The 15,695-nt window shown below is 35.3% G+C and overlaps 2 protein-coding genes across 4 annotated transcripts in view; both read right to left on the reverse strand.

Moving 5' to 3' along the window:
* The window catches only part of LEKR1 (leucine, glutamate and lysine rich 1), a 216,828-nt gene that overhangs the window by 128,602 nt on the left and 72,531 nt on the right, over positions 1-15,695 (reverse strand). For 2 of the 3 annotated variants that reach the window (XM_027061551.2, XM_027061550.2), the window contains exons 6-7: positions 11,551-11,726; positions 2,516-2,701 (exon numbers count right to left, since the gene is read on the reverse strand). In XM_027061551.2, the coding sequence (XP_026917352.1) occupies positions 2,516-2,701; positions 11,551-11,726 (362 nt within the window). The remainder of the gene's footprint in view (positions 1-2,515; positions 2,702-11,550; positions 11,727-15,695) is intronic. The other variant, XR_008297893.1, reaches the window with a different exon arrangement.
* Positions 8,764-10,968, reverse strand: LOC128315262 (H/ACA ribonucleoprotein complex subunit 3-like). The gene has a single exon (XM_053221277.1). It carries the CDS (start codon positions 9,180-9,182, stop codon positions 8,988-8,990), a length of 195 nt encoding a protein of 64 aa, XP_053077252.1. The 5' UTR covers positions 9,183-10,968; the 3' UTR covers positions 8,764-8,987.

Genomic DNA, 15,695 nt, shown 5'->3' on the forward strand with positions numbered 1-15,695 from the left:
CTTAACAACAGCCCTCCAAGATCCTGGAGACCTTGCTTTTTAACATGCTCAAATTCCTTAGAGACTTACCTTACCCCTAACCCCCACTAACTAAAAAGTATATAACCAATTACTCCTCACAATCCCAGTGCAACTCTTTCTGCCTACTTGTCCTGTCTCTGTGCTATAATAAAAGCACGTTTTGGCACCAAAACAAAAACAAAAACAAAATACCAAGAGACTGAAATAGTGAAATAAGTCCACTTATAGTAGATGCAAAAACATGACAGTCATAAATTTAACAAGAAGGAAAAAGTAACATAGCCAAATAAAACTAAGAAATCATAATTAGAAACAAAAAAAGCTTAAAGAAATGAAAGGACGTACTATATTCTTGAATGAGAAGACTTTTACAATATTGAGACTTAATATCACTAAAAACGCCAATTCTCCAAAATTTAATATGTAAATATAATGCAATTCCAGCTAGAATCTCTGTTGGGATTAGTATTAAATGAAATTACCTTAACTTCATGTGGAAGAATAACTTCTTGTAAATATAAATATGTAAGAAAAGTATAAAGACTGGAGGAGAAAAACTTTACTAAGTATCAATTAGTCTTTGGATTAGAAGTAAATACAGGATCTTAAAAAATTCAAATTGAAGACTAACTCCTCCACGTATATATTTAAAAAGTAAGAACAGTAGAAAGAGAAAGGATTTACCAGCTGTGCGATTATGCTATTAAGTCACTATATTCAAATGAATACGTATGAATGGTATATCAAATAAATGTGTGGAACAAAAGAGAACACAGTAATCAATGCTAACATATATAAAATTTTAACATATGACAAATAGTTCTATTCAGTGTAAAAGGATGGATTATTTAATATACAATACTGATACAACTGGTTATCCATTTGGAAAGAATAAAACTAATCCCCCATATCTCATATCATATAAAAAATAAATCTTACATGGACTAATGACTTAAATGTAAAAAAAAACCTCGAGACTATCTGTACAATTTAAGAATGTTTTAACCAAAACTAACCAAAAACAATACAAGACATATCATTTGATCACATCAAAATGAAAAATTTTGGTAGTAAAATTTACCATAAAAAGTCAACAAATTATACATTAGAAAAAAACCGAATATAGATTATAATTACTACATTATACAAACTGCTCTTAAAAATTATCAAGAAAAATTCCAATAATGCAATAGAAAATTGGCAAAATCTATAAATAGGTAATTCACAGAAGGGAAAATTAAAATATTTGATATCTGCTCCAACTTCACGTAACGAGTCCTTATTTTCCATTCCAGCACCACTTTCTCTCCAGATTTCCTAGTCTGTGGTGTGCTCCCATCATTAAATACTCTCAATAAAAGAGGTTCAGAGTCCTCTGTGACTTCCTTCTCTCCCTGTCTACTTAGCCAGATGTTCACCTCTCTAATCCTGGGTAGTCTGCTCAATCTTGATTCTATCTTGGTTTTCCCATTGTGGCCACGGAGATGACCAAGGAGACACAGTGCGATGAGCACGAGTCTTGGAATCTGAACTGTTTCACTCCCTACCATTTACCAGCTATGTGAAAACAGGCTTGTTAACCTTTCTAGGCTTTGATTCTCTTCTCTGCAAGATGGGACAATTATACCTGTTTTTCATGATCCCTGTGGCAACTGACAGAAGTAATTTACATACAGTGCATATTAGGACCCAAAAAATGTAGTTCCCTTCCTACTTCAGTTTGTTACAGTTAGTCTCGGGCCTGGGTTATCAGCAAAGATATTTTTTAAATGGCTACCTAGCTCCAATTTCTTGATTATCTGGAACACCCCCAATCATTGTAATAACTTAATTTTGCTAAAACACTGCTTGTATTATAGTATTCTCCTTGAATGAAAATTGATTATGAATTTTCAAGGATTCCTATTGCCTTTAGGGAAAAGTACAAATTCCATAGTGCCAAGACACTCATTCCTCGCAGGTAGAAATTTAAAACCTTTGCCCATAGTGCCCCAAACACAGGTTTTTTTCTAAATTTTTTTTTAACATTTGTTTATTTTTGAGACAGAGAGAGAGAGCATGAACCGGGGAGGGTCAGAGAAAGAGGGAGACACAGAATCTGAAACAGGCTCCAGGCTCTGAGCTGTCAGCACAGAGCCCGACACGGGGCTCGAACCCACCAACCACGAGATCATGACCTGAGCCGAAGTCGGACGCTTAACCGACTGAGCCACCCAGGCGCCCCACCAAACACAGTTTTTAATTTTTCCTTTGGGAAAATCAAGGAATATACTCACTTAAGTGTGAATGGCATTCACTCTCAATGGCAGAATCAGAAGGGATGATAGTAAATATTGATCACAGACACAGTTATTGACTTAGTTACTAGTAATTAGCCATATTTGCAACACTAATTAAAACAAGATTTTGCTGTGATTATAAAAGAAATAAAAATGTAAATACTTCTTTGTTATGGCCAGTTGCTAACAACAGCAAATAAAATCATTCTCTTTACCTAGTACTTCTTTTTCCAAGTCATGGCATCTGGTTTGCAAGTTTGCTTCCTGTTGTTGGGATGTCTGAATCTGCTGAGACCTCAGTATGGCTGCATCTGACAACAATTTCAGATTTTTCATTTCCTCTTCAAGGCACATCTTATTTCTCTGGGACACTGTCAAACTTTTCTTTAGTATCTCTATTTCTGTATAGAAAAGTCAAAGTTTGCAAATAGACAAAATTGAATCATAAATCATTTCCCTGTAGAATGATTATTTTCTTCTAGAAAATCAATAGTTGAAAGTCAAGATAACTTTTCTGTCAGTAGAATGACACCTAACCAAAAAATTTAAATTTAGTAGTTATTCTGAAAAAGAAAGAAGAAGGATTGCATTGCTAAATGATGCATGAAAAGTTTTAGTAGGTTAGCCTTTAAATTGTATTAAATGGCAATCCATCTTGCTTTTTAAATGCTCACATAAATGAATAACACAATATCTGCATAATGTTCTGAGTTTTATTGAAATTAAATTGTTTTCTTGGCAACATGATTCAGAAAAGTACATTTAAATGTGCTAGCATGAGCTGGTTGGGTGGCATTTCTAGGACAGTAATTAGGGTACATTCTATACAAATTATGAAGAAAGACAGTAGGGGTGGAGAGGAATAAAAGGATTCAGTGTCTAAAACTAATAAATTTATGGGCAGAAAGTATTAGTTAATAGAGCTTAATGATTCTAATAATACTTTGTCCACTCAAAATGAGACCAGAATTTTATCATAGCAATCACTTGTCATTATTCTATCTACTTAGATTAAGTTTAATAAAAATATGCCTTCACAGCATTATGTAGATTTAAATGTGCTAATTTTATATAATTTTGTGAGAAATGCATGGAACATATTATCCTTCAGAATAATCATCAAGCTCTCCCTTAAGCAGTCTCTTCAGCACTGTCTTAAACCACCACTAAAATATAAAAATACACACACAATAATGATAAAATACTATAAAATTTGTACAACCGCAATTAATTTGAATTGATGAGGAGGTGATCTATGTGAAAATCTGGACAGTCTGCTTTTCCAGATAGTTCACTTGGCATCCCCTTTCTTGTTTAGCTTATCCTGGGCCATGTGATGGGTGTAGCATGTGATTGGGGATCAGAGGAGACTGGCTTGGTCTTGGGGGCACCACAGCACCAGATAGGCTAGTGAAGACCTGAAGCAGAGAGCCAGAAGACAGACATGGCATCAGAGGCAATAGGGCTGGTAAGTGGTTAAACAGAAGTAAAGCGGTTGGCTAGACAGAGCACAGAGAAGAGAACATGCCTTAAAGGATGGTGAAGAATAGAATTAGGAATGTGGTCCAAGGAGAGAAAGTAAAATGTCTTTCTGCGGGTGATGAGCATGTCCGAAAGAAAATGTGACTGTTAAGACAGATTTAGGGGTGACCACAAGGAGTCTGGCACCTACTTCACTTCTAATTGTTGCTCAAAATGGAAAACCTGGAGAAATAAATTGGCAGGGACCAAGTAAGTGAGGTTCTACCATATTCAAACAATTACTTAAATGGGAATATTTTTCCTAAGAATAACTATATGCTTCTAAATACTTACGGATATGCACCCATTTGTGTAAAGAAAACTGCTAACACACTAGTGTGTAAAATTTTAAAAGAATAGAATTTAAAAAATATGGAGGTTGCAGTTTTTCTTTAGGCCCAATTTTTCTCTAGTATTTCTGTATCCATAAAGGTGGCTCCTTCTGCTGAATAAACTGTATCATATCCTAATCATATCTGTGTTTAAGTCAGAATGACAGTGCAGAGGAATCCGCACATGCTGTCACCTATTTTTCATTTGCCAGAATGATGCTGCTTAGGTTAGCAGGCTGACTCTGTAAGTGTACACTGCTATCTGTCTCTAAAATAACTACTCATGTCAACATGACTTTCTATCTGACATTAGAAGAATAGAATCTGCAATACAAATTCAGTTGTGCAATATATTCTAATACATGGAAAAGTACAGCAAGATTTCCAAACTAATAGGAGCTATATTTCTAATGTGAAATTAGAAGACTAAAACTCAATGAAGGGGAATTAACTCACCCTCGACAAATGACACATTCCCTGTACCTACGGCAATCCTGATGTCAAATACTGGGTCCTACCTTCATCATTCTACAGCATCATATCTGTCAGTCACGTGTTCCAATTTGGAGTTCAGAAGTTATGATTTCCACCAGGTTAACCTATTCTGGTTGTTGTACCCACCTTGGTTTCCCTTATCTCAGCACCCCCTATGAAGAAGGTCCTTCTAACTTCATTCATTTGGCTTGCTATTGCTCATATGCTACCATGGCCTGGCAATCTTTTCTGACCCAATCTGGAAGTGACCTGGATCTTCCTAGAACTCACACCAATTTACACCATTTTTACTGCACTGATAATATGTATACATGTGATCTATTATTGGACTGTAAGTTACTTAGGCCAGAGATCATATATTAGTCATTTTTTATTCCACCCACAATTTTTACCATGATGTCCTAGAAATAACAGGAGCTCAATACATACCTACCAAATGAGTAAAGGCTTTATTGAGCAAAACTTCTAAATAGTTTCTGATATACTGGTTGAATACAGTATCCTGAATATTTTTTGTCTTATCTTGCCCTTCACTTCAGAGGCAAGCATTTTGAGTCACAGATTCTTTAATGTTAGGCTAGGTAAGGTAGTAAAAACACACATGCAAAAGCAGCTAACATTTTTAATAGGATGAGAAAATAGGCCTATTTCATCCCTAATTTCTTCAATTTTATGAAAATATGTGGACTACATTTCCAAGCCTAATTTGGAACTTGAATTTTAAAAATTCAGGAGCTATCCAATAGTTATTTTGAGAGTGGAAACAAACTGATTCTACACTTAAAATAATCTACCTTGGTAAAAATATTTTTTCCTGAAATTTCTTTTATCAAAATAGGTATGCTCTGCTTTAATAAAACCTAATCTATGCTAGCTCTCTCTCTCTCTCTCTCTCTCTCTCAAAAAATAAATAAACCTCAAAAAAACTTAAAAAAAATGGGTGCCTGGGTGGTTCAGTCGGTTGAGCGTCCGACTTCAGCTCAGGTCATGATCTCACAGACTGAGTGCGAGCCCCGCATTGGGCTCTGTGCTGACAGCTCAGAGCCTGGAGTCTGCTTTGGGTTCTGTGTCTCCCTCTCTGCCCCTCCCCCCTCCCCCCTTGCACTCTGTCTCTCTCTCTATCAAAAAATAAATAAACCTCAAAAAAATTTTTAAAAAGTAATACAAGAAAAAAAAGAAAACCTAATCTATGAATATTTGAGCTTAAAAACATTGATTATATAAAGAGATAGCCACTCATTAGAGGGGTAGGAAATATTTTACTCATATCCGCTATTCAATAATCAACATTCTTGCCAGCAAGAAAATATTAAGCAAAGCCTTTTCTAGGAATGTTGTTTCTGTTCTGGACTTTGATTTTAAGCCTAAATTTTAATGTGCAAAACTTTTAAAGTATCTCAAATAATGTTGTGAATTTGTATGGGGTTCACTATATTATGAGTTTGCTAGGGCTGCTGTAACAAAGTAGCAGAGACCGGGTAGCTTAAGGGGCAGAGATTGATTTTTTCACAATTCTGGAGGCTAAGAAGTCTGAGATTAAGGTATCAGCTAGGTTGGTTTCTTTCAAGGGCCATGAAGGACAGATCTGTTCCAGGCCTCTCTACTTGGCTTATAAAAGGCCATCTTCTTCCTGTGTCTTCAAGACTCTTTCTTCTGTATGTTTCTGTTTCCTCTGTTTTTATAAGGAACACCAATCAGATTAGAGCCCACCCATTTAAATTTATTTCTTTAAGAACCCTAGGGGCGCCTAGGTGGCTCAGTCGGTTGGGAGTCCGACTTCGGCTCAGGTCATGATCTCACAGTTGGTGGGTTCAAGCCCCACATAGGGCTCTGTGCTGACAGCTCAGAGCCTGGAGCCTGCTTCAAATTCTGTGTCTCCTCTTCTGTCTGTCCCTCCCATGCTCATGCTCCGTCTCGCTCTGTCTCTCAATAATAAATGAAACATTAAAAAAAAATTAAGAAAAAAGAACCCTCACTCCAAATACAGATATATTCTGAGGTGCTGGGGATTGGAACTTTAACATATGAATGGGGGAGTGCAGTGACATAATTTAGCCAATAACATATTTTAGAACATTTACTGGCATTTACACTGTGATTATAAATATGGAAAAAAATAGATGAGCATATGTTGGACTAGAAGATAAAATGGGAAAATGAAAACAACTATGTTAGGATAAAGGAATTACGGGTTTGTTTTACTTCTTATAAAAATGTTTCCATTGTTCTTCTTATATCAACTTTTCTAGTTTAACTTTTTTTTTCCATTTATTTTCATTTCATTTATTTTCATTTCATTTTCATTCATTTCATTATTTTTGAGAAACAGAGAGAGCACAAGTGGGGAGGGGCAGACAGAGAAGGAGACAGAATCCAAAGCAGGCTCCAGGCTCTGAGCTATCAGCACAGAGCCCAACACAGGGCTCGAACCCACAGACTGTGAGATCATGACCTGAGCCAAAGTCAGACAGTTAACCGACTGAGCCACCCAGGAGCCCCTTATATCAACTTCTCAATTGAAGAACTGTGTCATGCAGAATCAACTCACACCCTAAGAATATATCCACATAGATCATAAATAAAAGCTGGTATTGAAAAAGTATTTGTCATTTAAAATGTTTATAATATTGTTAAAGTTTATAGCTAATACAGCTTTTTTTAGCCGTTAGAATAAGTATCATATAATGCTAGCTAATGTAAATACAATTATTAGTATTAATCTTATATAATTTCTTTATCTTAATAAGATTTTTCTGTTGTTCTTAGTCCTATTAGCTTAATCATATGGACTTAAAATTATGTCTCTAGGAAATCTTTACAATTTTAGACATTCTAATAGATGTGTAGTAGTATTTCATTACAGTTATAATTTGTATTTCCCTAATTGGCTAATGTTGAACAATTTTTCATATGCTTTATTATTCCATCTGCATAACCTCTAGGTGAAATTTTTGCTCACATATTTTGCCCATTTCCTAATTAAACTGTTTATTTAAAACGTAGAGTCTTGAGAGTTTTTCATCTATTCCAGATAAAAGTCCTTTGTGTGGTCCACAAATACTTTCTCCTAATCTGTAATTTGTCTTTTCATCCTCTTAACAGGGTCTTTCACAGAATAAAAGTTCTTAATTTTGTTGAGGTTCTTATTTATCAAGTTTTCCTTTTATGTATCATGCTTTTAGTTCAAGTCTGAGAATCCTAAGTCCCAAAGATTTTCTAGTTTTCTATTTTCCATTTAGGTCTATGATCCATTATGAATTAATTTTTGCATAAGGTACAAGGTTTTGGTCAAGGTTCTTTTTATTTATTTTTATGCCTATGTGTAACCAGTTACTCCAGTCACTCCATTGCCTCCATTATTATTTTCAGTTTGTTAAAAAACAACAACAATAAAAAGGCTAGCCTATCCTTCTTCCATTGAACTGCTTGTTCACCCTTGTCAAAAATCAGTTCTGCATATTTACATGGGTCTACATTTTTATATATATTTAATATATTAGTTATATATTAATAAATATATTTAAGCTATAAGAGCATTAATTTTGCTCCCTTATTTAAGGGTACTAGCCTGACACAATGAACACTTCTTTAGGATATATGTATGGGCATATGTTTTCATGGCAGGGAGAGCACATAAATACCAAAGAAGAATTTCAGGGTCATTGGGTAGGTGTATCTTTAGTTTTGTTAAACAACAACAACAACAACCGTCAGATCTTTTTTCAAAGTGGTTGTAGCATTTTATACTCTCACCAATTTGCATAAGAATTCCAGTTGCTTTTCTTCCTCACTAACATTTGCTGTTGTCAGTCTTTTTCATTTTAACAAGTATAGTGGGTATGTACTGTTGACATTTGCATTTCCCTTTCGACCAATAATGTTCAGCACTTTTTCATGTCGTATTGGTCAACTGTATGTGTTTCCTTGTAAAGTGTCTGCTCAAATCTTTTAGCCATTGTTGACTGGATTGTTTGTCCTTTCATTACTGACTTGTTGGTGCTCTTTATGTAATCCAGACAGCAATTCTTTGTTTTTTAAACGTTTTTTTTTTTAATATTTTCTCTGTCTGTGGCTTACCTATTCATTTTTTTTCTTTCTTTTTTTTCTTTCAAATCAATTTAATAACCTGGCAGCAATTCAAAATATGGAAAGATTCAAACTTGTTCCCTTAAGAGGTATGCTACCATGACTGTTTCACACAAGCATGAACAATGGCAATGATGAAACCGATTCCAAAGAGCAAGGATGATAAGAAGGCTTCTAGGCTCACACACTGAAGAGCTTGGTTTCAGAAAGTCTCTTGAGGGGTAGCAGAGGAGACATGAAATTTAAGGGGCCCTCAGAGGACAGGGCGCAGTTGCTGGGTCATGAGCACCTTGAAGCGTTTCTTGATGGTGATTCGGTGTCGAGAGTATTTGTCATCTGGGGAGAACCGAGCAGGATGAACTGAGCAGGTCTGCTGTCCCATAGGGTCAAGCTTCTTCAGCGTATAGACCCGGTCTCCCTGATCATTGAGGTAATACTGGAGAAACATGACCACACCGAAGCCAGAAGTTCCAATTTCGTCTGTACCTCTTCCTAACCGTCGCCAGTCTCACCACCTATTCATTTTCTTAATAGCATCTCTTGATGAACAGAAATTTTTAATTTTGATAAAGTCTAACACATCAATTTTTGGGTCTTTTTCTACCCAAAAAACTTCATTTACTACCAATTCATGAAGATATTTTCCTCTATTTCTTCTTTGATAGTTTTAGCTTTTATATTTAGTTCTATGATTTATCTTGAATTAGCTTCATGTACAATGTAATGTAGGACTTGAGGTATATTTTCCCATATGGGTATTCTACTGTTCTAGCACAATTTGTTGAAAGACTTTCTTGTTTCCCATTTGATCGTTTTGGCACATTTGTGAAAAGTGAAATAATCATACAAATAGGGATCATTTACCAGGTTATTGTTCCATTTATCTATTGATGATCCATATGCCATAATACATAATAAATCTTAGAGACAGGTGATAGTAATTCTCCATTGTTTGGATACTTTTAAAAGAGTTATTTTTTTAGTTTATTTATTACCTCTGTAGCTTTATCATTTTGTATTTATTTTTTAGTGGTTGCTCTATGAATTATACATCATTTTTACATCCTTTTAGAGTCCTGGGATTCTGTTCATCTTTCTTCAATGTTATTTAGTTTTCTTCTTCAAAATGAATAAAGTTTGCTGATTCTTTTTTCTATAATCACAATATGCTATAGAAGTCCATCCAGTAAATTTTTATTTCAGATACTATATTTTTCTAATCTTGACTATCCAATTTTTAATAGTTTCTTGCTGAGATAGTCTATCTCTTTTCATTCATTACTAGCTTATTTTCTTTTATGTCATTGAACATAGTTAACAGCTAATTTGAAATCCTGGTTAGTTAATTATATCATCTGGATCAACTCAGCATTGGTTTCTGTTGTCTGTTCTCTTGAGTATGATCCATACTTTCCTGTTTCTTCCCAGTTCAAGGAATTGGGGATTGCATCTTGAACATTGGGGATGTTATGCTAAGGAGACCTTGAATTCTGTTATATTCCTCCAAAGGGTAGTGATTTTTGGTATTGTTTTATTTTAATAAGCAGCTAACTTGTCTGAACTCAAACTGTAAAATATGTCTACCCTTGGGTGACAGCTAAAATATCAGTTATTTCGGCCTTTGGTGGGCTGTTTAAAGTCTTCCCTGTGCACGTGCATTGTAGAAGTAGAACAGAGATTTGGAAAAAGCTTATATGCAAACTCTGAACTCTCCCTCGCTGATTATCTCTTTTCTGGGATATTCCCTTATTTCTCAGAGGCTGCCTTGATCTATGTCCTCCAGTCTTCAAGCCAAAAAGACTACAGATTTCTTCAGAGTTTTAGCTTCCCTGCGTAGAACACACTATACTCTGCCCTCAACCCATTAGCCTTAAACAAACAAAAATAAAAACAAAACCCCAGGGAATTCACCCAGTGCCATTTTCTTCTTTTACTTCAAAAAAAATAGGCTTTATAAAACATCAGTTTTAGGCTCATAGGAAAATTAGGCAGGAAGTACAGAGATTCCCATATAACTTCTGCCTGCACACATGCATAGCCTCTCCCATCATCAACATCCTACACCAGAGTGCGACATTTCTTAAAATCAATAAACCTACACTCACACATCACAAACACCCCCAAATCCTTAGTTTATATTAGGATTCACTCTTGGTGCTTACATTCTGAGCTTTGACAAATGTATAATGACATGTATCCACCATTCTAGTATCATACAAAGTATTTTCATTGCCTTAAAAATCCTTCACGCCCAATCTATTCATCCTTCCCCCACCCCCACCCCCCGGCAAACAAAGACTTTTTTTTACTATATCCATAGTTTTGCCCTTTTCAGAATATCATTTAGTTGGAATCATATAGTATGTAGCCTTTCAGTCTGGCTTCTTTCACTTAGTAATATGCCTTTTTTCAATTTTTGGACATTCTCTCTGCTATGTGCTTGATTTTGGTCACTCTCCAGGTGTTTTTAGGTAGTTACTTTGTCTAGAAATTATCAGTTATCTGTGGAAGGCTGATTCAACATGAGATACTCACTCATTAACAGAAAAAAAGTTTAAGAAGTCAAATTGGCACACTTAACAGTAGTAATAAACAGACTTCTGGTCACAGCTTTAGATAGATGTGTCATGGTTAATCTCAGATTATTGAATTTCAGGGTTCAACTAGGTCATAATGGCCACCTAGTTTACCAACAAACAATAATTTTAAAAGTTAGTCATACGTCCCATCACATCAAATATCATTATTTCATTACTTATTATGTACGATATACCAAAAGGAAAAAGATGATTACATTCTAAATATACATAACAAACCTGTCAAGGCTGTTTCACTTATGGATTTAATTTGTAGAAAAACTTCTCCTTTCAGTGAAGTCCAGTTTTGAAAATTGTCATATACTTCATTTTTAATACTGGTTAGCTCCCTTTTAGTAAAAGTAAGTAATGAAAGAGTCTTATTCCACAAATATTTGTACTCCACCAATCTTTGACTGTAAAATAGTTTTAAAAATTAGGATTTTAAAAGTAGCAAGCATAATAACAAATATTTCTTTGAAAAAATGGTTTTCTTTGAAAAATGGTTTGAGAATGACCATATAATCTACTGTCTAAATAGAGACAATTTTGAAAGTAAAAGGAGGTGATATTTGTATTTTGCTGAGATGACAGATATAAACTAGGAATATCCCAGGAGCACTGAAGTGTATGGTCAGCCCAACTCATTTTCATTATATTATTTTAACTATAAAGAAATAGAGCTAATTTTTTCATACATAGTTATTCTACTAACCTTTTAAATTAATTCAACAGTAAACAGTGAAGAAAATTAGGTCACAGTGACTTAATCATAGACCAAAATGGGAATCTCAGATTCTTAGACAGTATTCTCACTACATACCATGCTTCTCCAGACAGTGTAAAACCCAAGGTAATAATAAAGAATACCTTTTAAAGTCAATGATGTAGTGCTTTTGCTTCATCAAGTGACACAGCTCAAAGAAATCACACATTTTTTGCAATCTCAGTGATTTATTACTTCAGATGTCCTGCCTATAATTTACCCAATAATTAGACAAGATCTGAAAGTTATCAGCAAAATAAATAAGTAAGTAATGTAATGTAATAAGTAAGTAAGTAATGACTGAAGCCATGGAAGTGTATAATTGGTTAATATATATCTTCCTGGATAGACTAGATCTATGATGCAGAGACTATATCTGTCTTATTCATCACAGTTTCCCAAGCACCTAGCATAGTACCTATCACATAGTATATGCTTAAATACTGACAAATAAATGAATGAGTAAAAATAATATATCACCCAGTTGGAGGACTGAAGAAGTGAGAAGTGCTGGGGATAAAACACTGGATAACACTAACATTTATAGGACTATAACAGAAAATAATCCCTCAAAAAAAGACCAGCGAGCCAAAAGAATAATATCAGAAATTCAGGAAATAGGAAATGTAAACAAAAAATAGTGGTCAGTGTTTAAGGCCTCAGTTAAAGGCTGAACAGAGTCCACTGTATCTGGTATTAAGGAGGCCTCTGAAGATCTGAGAGAGAGACATTAGGTAGGAAAGGACAGAGTAGTAAAGCAGAAGTGATACTAGCAGTCAAGAACCTTGACTTAAATAGCAAGGAGAGGAAGAGGAAAATGCAGAGTAGAATGGTTTGTTGAGAAAGGAGACACCTGAATGTGCACACAGCTGAGCAACAATACGAGCACAGTCAGAGGCTAAAAACACAGACAAGAGATACAGTCAATTTCTTGTGCAAAGTCCTAGAAAGGCCAGATATAGGCCAGAGGCTAAAAGATTAGCCTTTGCCAGGAAAAAGGGTGATGACATTCTATATGGTAACTAATGTCCACTTGAGTGACCAGAAGCCACAGAGGATACCTCAAACAGCATGCAGAGGTAGGAGCTAAGAGAGATGCTAATTTAAAAAAGCAGAGAAAGAGTCCAAATAGATCACTAAATCAAGGGGGCCAAAAGTAAGGATGAGAAGTCTGAATGTGGAACCAGAAACTAGTGGTAAGAAAGGGAGATCAGAGCTATGAACTAAGTCAAGGTCAAGGGCTAATGGTTTTGGTGTAAGGCAGCCGCCGGGAATAAACCATGTACAAAGGGGTCAGGGTATAGAAGGATATTTAACAGGAAAAAAGACTGGATGTGGATTCAGGTGCTTCTTTAGGGAGAAAGGCAGGAAATAGAAAATTCAAGCTTGTTAGCCAAGACCAGATCCATGCTTTGTGGGGCCTAAATCTTATATTATTAGTGGTGAGTGAGAGGAAGACTTTCTTGGAAAAAAAAGAAAAAGGAACACAAAAATGATGTCCACAAAATTAGGTTTAAAAATGTGTGCTTATCTATAGAATGAGAAAAATCATTACAAATGAAAATTGTAAAGTTGATAAATTCCACCAATATCACAAAATATAGGAAAATAATGTAACTTGCTAATAGTAATGGCTCTACAATATTTTTTTTGCTTTTAATTTTTGTCCACATGTTCTTCAACCACTTCTGCATATGAGAACCATTTTATAATAATGCATTATGTGGAGAGAATATAAAAATTATATAGCCTTTCATCTAACATGGCCATTAGTTTTTTATTATTGGTAGTTTCAAAATATTCTTTCAGCTTTATGATTCATTATTGATAACACTGTGCAAATATTACACATTGTCCAATTTGGAAAAACACTTTTCTAGTTTTCTTATATGATTATAAGAATTGGAGCATTTCAAGTTTTCTTGGAAAATGACTAGACTTAAACTGTCTTTGAAATAGTGAAACTCATAAAACAGTTTATCTTAAATGTCCTTGAAGTGGTGTGATTTTTATGTTGTATACAGTGATGTTAGTAGCTTTTGTAAATTGGCAAAACATTTAAATCTTCCTCCAATGTATTTAAATAATTTACTCTACTTCATTCAATGGATTATTTCATAATCCAAGAGTTTTTGAAAATATATCTTTCTCTTAATGAATTCACTTGTAATATAATCTGAAAAAAGAGTTATAATTTTTTATGCTAGAATAATTTATATTGCTTAAATTGATATTTATTGTTTTTATTCCATTAATTTTTAAAAATTCATACACATTCAAATTTTTAGTTTGCAATCCTTACTTGTATTATTGAAGCATTCTACAATGTTTTCCCAAATGTCAGTTATAATCGTGTACTCCCAACTCAATTTTCCCTTACTCGGATTCCACAAATGCTTGTGACTACTCCAATGGCATAGCAACATCAGAAGTTTAAGAGAGGGGAAACCAGTGCCTGGGTGGCTCCATGGGTTAAGCATCCAATTTCGGCTCAGGTCATGATCTCATGGCTTATGGGTTTGAGCCCCGCATTGGGCTCTGTGCTGACAGCTCAGAGCCTGGAGCCTGGAGCCTGCTTCAGATTCGGTGTCTCCGGTGTCTCCCTCTCTTCCCCTCCCTCACGCACACTCTCTCTCTCAAAAATAAACAAACATTAAAGAAAGAGGAAACCAGACTAGAAAAAGAAAGAATATTAATCAGTTACAATTAAACCATCTTACTTCTGCTAGACAATAAATAGTACAAATATGCCTCAGTTTTTTCAATAATTTACAATGCTACAAATCACATGCAAAATGTGAATAGTGAAAATTGACCATATCAGTCCATAATATCCTGAAGCAGCATTAATTATTTAAGCTAGTCCTGGTTTACTTTTTTAAAATTTTTTAAATGTTTATTTTTGAGAGACAGCACGAGCATGAGCACGAACAGGGAAGGGTCAGAGAGGATCTGAAGCAGGCTCCAGGCTCTGAGCTGTCAGCACAGAGCCTGATGCGGGGCTCAAAATCACAGACTGTGAGATCATGACGTGAGCTGAAGTCAGACACTTAACTTACTGAGCCACCCAGGCACCCCACGGTCTAATGTTTTTTTAAATGTTTATTTATTCTTGAAAGATAGAGACAGAGCATGAGCAGGGGAGGGGCAGAGAGAGACAGGGAGACACAGAATCCAAAGCAGGCTCCAGGCCCTGAGCTGTCAGCACAGAGCTGGACAAGGGCTCAAATGAACTGACCACAAGATCATGACCTGGGCCCAAGTTGGACACCTAACCGACTGAGCCACCCAGGTGCCCCTAGTCCTGGTCTAACCTTAAAATTTAATCAATCCTACCACTCATGATGGCATTAATGGATGAAACAAATGGGACTTCCTTAGCAGACCTGACCCAAAGCTATTGGAAAAAGCCAAGCTTGAACACCAGTGGGGATGATCAAAGTGGAGAACTGAAATCACCTGCTGGTTCAATACCAGATTTCTAGGAAAGGGCAAGGATTTCTGATGATAAAAATTATCATCTGTTTTATTAGTAGACTCCTTGATTCATTCAAAAATTATTTACTGAGCATCAGTTATGTGCAAGGCATTTATGAAAGGTACTTGGCCAACATGTGAT

The sequence above is a fragment of the Acinonyx jubatus genome, chromosome C2 (assembly GCF_027475565.1).
Source record: "Acinonyx jubatus isolate Ajub_Pintada_27869175 chromosome C2, VMU_Ajub_asm_v1.0, whole genome shotgun sequence".
NCBI lineage: Eukaryota > Metazoa > Chordata > Mammalia > Carnivora > Felidae > Acinonyx > Acinonyx jubatus.